The 3963-nt window shown below is 37.9% G+C and overlaps 1 protein-coding gene across 1 annotated transcript in view; it reads right to left on the bottom strand.

Annotated features, from left to right (window-relative positions):
• Nucleotides 1-2152, bottom strand: part of LOC124032236 (arf-GAP with GTPase, ANK repeat and PH domain-containing protein 2-like) — a 25505-nt gene extending 23353 nt beyond the window's left edge. The window contains exon 1 of the mRNA XM_046344483.1: nt 1770-2152. Coding sequence (XP_046200439.1) covers nt 1770-1932 — 163 coding nt within the window. The 5' untranslated portion in view covers nt 1933-2152. The remainder of the gene's footprint in view (nt 1-1769) is intronic.
• Nucleotides 2153-3963: the final 1811 nt, after the last annotated feature.

The following is a 3963-nucleotide window of genomic DNA, read 5'->3' as shown; positions in this document are numbered from 1 at the left end:
ATGCTTCAAGGGATATTCAATGTCTGCTTCTTTTTTACCCATCTACCATTAGGTGCCCTTCTTTGCGAGGTGTTGGGAAAACCTCCCATGTCTTTGTGGTTGAATCGGTGTTTGAGATTCACTGCTCGACTGAGGGACCTTACAGATAATTGTATGTGTGAGGTACAGAGATGAAGTTGTCATTCTAAATCATGTTAAACACTATTATTGCACACAGAGTGAGTGAGCACACAGAGTGAGTCCAAAATATATCACAAGCCACTTTAAACAATGCTACCTAATATAATGTTTACATACCCTACATTATTCATCTCATATGTATACGTATATACTGTACTCTATATCATCTACTGCATCCTTATGTAATACATGTATCACTAGCCACTTTAACTATGCCACTTTGTTTACATACTCATCTCATATGTATATACTGCACTCGATACCATCTACTGTATCTTGCCTATAAAATTTGATTTGATTTGCAACTTATTATGTGAATTCTTAAGCACATTTTAAATCCTGAACTTGTTTAGACTTGCCATAACAAAGGAGTTGAATACTTATTGACTCAAGACATTTCCATTTTTTTTAATTGACTTTGTACAAATTTCAATAAACAAAATGCCACTTTGACATTATGGGGTATTGAGACACAACATCTCAATTTAATACATTTTTAATTCAGGCTGTAACACAACAAAATGTGGAAAAAGTCAGGGGGTGTGAATACTTTCTGAAGGCACTGTGTGTCAAATAAATGTTTGAATATATATTAGACTAGGGGAGGCTGTCATTGTAAATAAGAATGTGTTCTTAACTGACTTGCCTAGTTAAATAATAATAACATGTGCAGTATTAAGACAATAGGGTCCCATTTGGGACGCAGACACAGAGTAGTAAAGCACCAGTGGCTCTCCACTATTCTAGTGACTTTTGTCTCGTCCGTCAAACAGGAAAGTGAATAGCTCTCCTTTATTCAATCATACATTCATGATCCACAAAGCAATGGTTAACCAATTACTTTATGTCATTTAATCTCATTCACTTGTTAAACAGAGACTAACAATGAGGATGAGAGTAATACATTGTGTCTCTGTGAAGTCAAGAAAATAACTAAACAACTGTGGGTGAAGGAAGTGACGAAAGTGACATAATTCACATGCAAACTATGGTGCTGAGAAACTGTCCTGGTCTGAGAGGAAGTGGCTTTGAGAGCAACAGAAGAATAAGAAGAGTGGCAGACAGACAGGAAGTAGGCTAGAAGCCCAGAGTTCTGGGTTGAACAAACCTGCTGCCATGGCAATGACCACAGAGACAGGTTAGTTACAATTGTTGTCACTTAACTGATAGAGAGGATGTGTGGAAGAAAGAGTCCCCACCTCAGTCAAACACAGGAAGCTACAAGAAGTTGATCTTATCAGGATCTGAAGTCAGTTGTTTTTTCTAATACATTTACATTTACATTTAAGTCATTTAGCAGACGCTCTTATCCAGAGCGACTTACAAATTGGGGGACAAACAGACTGGACCACTAAGTAACTGTACAATAGTAGATGGGATAAGAAAGACCTCACATTGGCTCATCGAAAACAAGAGAGAGCATAGCTAGAAACTAATTTATAACATAAAACTGCATAAATCACGTGTGAATGCTATATGACAAGTTCAGTTCAGTAACACCATGGTATAGGTCACAGCAATTGAAAATGGGATATTCTCATTTGAAGTGAAACACAGCTTGTCCATGTTGTAATGAGAGGAGAGCTTACCTTGAATACTGTGGAGGTAAACCTTAAGGCCAGAACGGAGCTGCTGATCACCAACCCTCTCAAACTGCTTAAACAGTTTGTTGATTGTGTTCTGAACGGATTCATGCCGTTTTACCTCTGCTCTTATGGCACTTGACTGAGACAATTTATTGTTGCTATTCATCTTGAAGTATGTAGATTGAAATAAACTGGGTAAATAATCCAGTTTGCTTCAGCCCATTTGAACTCCTCTCTTTTTCATTCCACAACTGTTCATTCCGTTAAAATGCAAAAAAATATATACTCCAAGAGAAAGTTACACTCAATAGTTTAGATCGCTGGACACCAGAGCTCTCATGGCAACGTTTTTCAATTTCCTCTGACGGCTTTGAAATCACTTCCTTATTTCAAACGATATTTTTTACTGTGTGGTTGCTTGCTTTTTGTTAAAGGAGAGTCTTCTGTGCACCAGGGCTAGCCTACACATTGTAAAGGTCCCTACGGCTGATTCAAAAATCACTCTATTTTCTCACCAATGTTTAGAATTTACATGATTATACAATTAATGTATAATATGTATGTAAACTGTTGGTGTTTATTGAGCTACATGTATTAACAATAGAACTGCATTGTTGGTTAAGGGCTTGTAAGTAAGCATTTCACAGTAAGGTCTACAACTGTTGTATTCGGCGCATGTGACAAATAAAAACATATTTGATTTGAAATAACATGAGAGCCTCTGTCCCTAGATGGTGAGGCTTGGATCTGAAATGGGGTGTCATGGCTCAATGTCAATCACAGTGATGCATAGTAGGTTCATGTTTACATAATAATCATCAGCCTCCTCTCTCAATTCAATTTAATTCAAATGGCTTTATTGGCATGTGAAACATTTTTACATTGCCAAAGCAAGTTAAATAGATAATAAGCAAAAGTGAAATAAACAATTAGAAATGAACAGTAAACGTTACACTCAAAAAAAGTTTCAACAGAATGGAGACATTTCAAATGTTATATTATGGCTATGTACAGTGTTGTATGAAAGGGAAAATCTCTCTCTCTCTCTCTCTCTCTCTCTCTCTCTCTCACCCATATTTCTCTGAACCATGTTGCTTAATCCTTGTCAAGGCTTGTCAAAGTAGCCAACCTACTGCATTGAATTATATTCTATTAAAAAATGATGACATTTGGAACATTTTGCACATTTTCTCTTTTAAATACTCTAAACACAGAAATAGCAGACTTGATGATTTTATGTCTTTTGAATACGTCATGACACCTCCTTCTTTTCACTTGTGTGCAACGGAAGCAGATACCCAGAAACGGGGAGGGACCTGCCTGAATTTGTCAAAACTCTTGTTTTAGTTGCAACTGTTTGGACAAGTTAGGAGGTTTGATTAATCTAGCCCAGGCGCCTGTGTAGGCTGAAGCTGCCTCCCGGGCATGAGCCAGGTGCCCTGTTCTGTACAACAAAAGCGGCGTAATTAAGCCTGTGGAGTAATAAGTAGGATTCTGTGTTTTCACACGCAAAAGTAATTACTTTGGATGAAAATGCTTTCTCTGCCTTCCCAATGAAAACTCATTTGAAAATTCCTATTTGAACTTCTGGAAAAGAGATGTTGTATGCTTCTGGATGATGCACCATGTTGCCTTGTTTGAGAAAGGAGGGAAGATGGCAGAAGCTGATGAAAATGATGCTGAGTAGTCGTGGAAACGAAAGGAAACTACATCAATAAAGTTGTGATGGAAACTAAGAAATAACTAGATAGAATAATTTATAGATGGAGTGAAGGCTTTGGATCAATGTTACCTGGGGGATCGGTTCAACGTCATAAAGAGTACCATGAATGCGTTGGGTGAGGTGGCGTCGGTGAGAGTCACACGAGCTGGTCTTATTACGTTTTTTTTGTGTGTCTGCGGAACAGAAGAAGCTCAAAAGATATTTTTGAATGGAAGGTTTTGCGTATGGATTTCCTAAGCAGGGCGCCTGTCAAGGGGGTTATTTCAGATGATATACCTGAGGAAGTATACTTCCAGGTAACCTATTGGTTAGAGTGGTTGGACTAGGAACCAAAAGGTTGCAGGATCAAATCCCTGAGCTGACAAGGTAAAAAGCTGTCCTTCTGCCCCTGAACAAGGGAGTTAACCAACTATTCCTGTTCTATTGGGAATAAGAATTTTTTTCTTAACTGACTTGTCTCGTAAAATCAAAAAT

This window comes from Oncorhynchus gorbuscha, linkage group LG03 (assembly GCF_021184085.1).
Source record: "Oncorhynchus gorbuscha isolate QuinsamMale2020 ecotype Even-year linkage group LG03, OgorEven_v1.0, whole genome shotgun sequence".
Classification (NCBI taxonomy): Eukaryota; Metazoa; Chordata; class Actinopteri; order Salmoniformes; family Salmonidae; genus Oncorhynchus; species Oncorhynchus gorbuscha.
The sequence above is the reverse complement of the archived record's forward strand: the minus strand, read 5'-3'. Positions and strand labels throughout refer to the sequence as shown.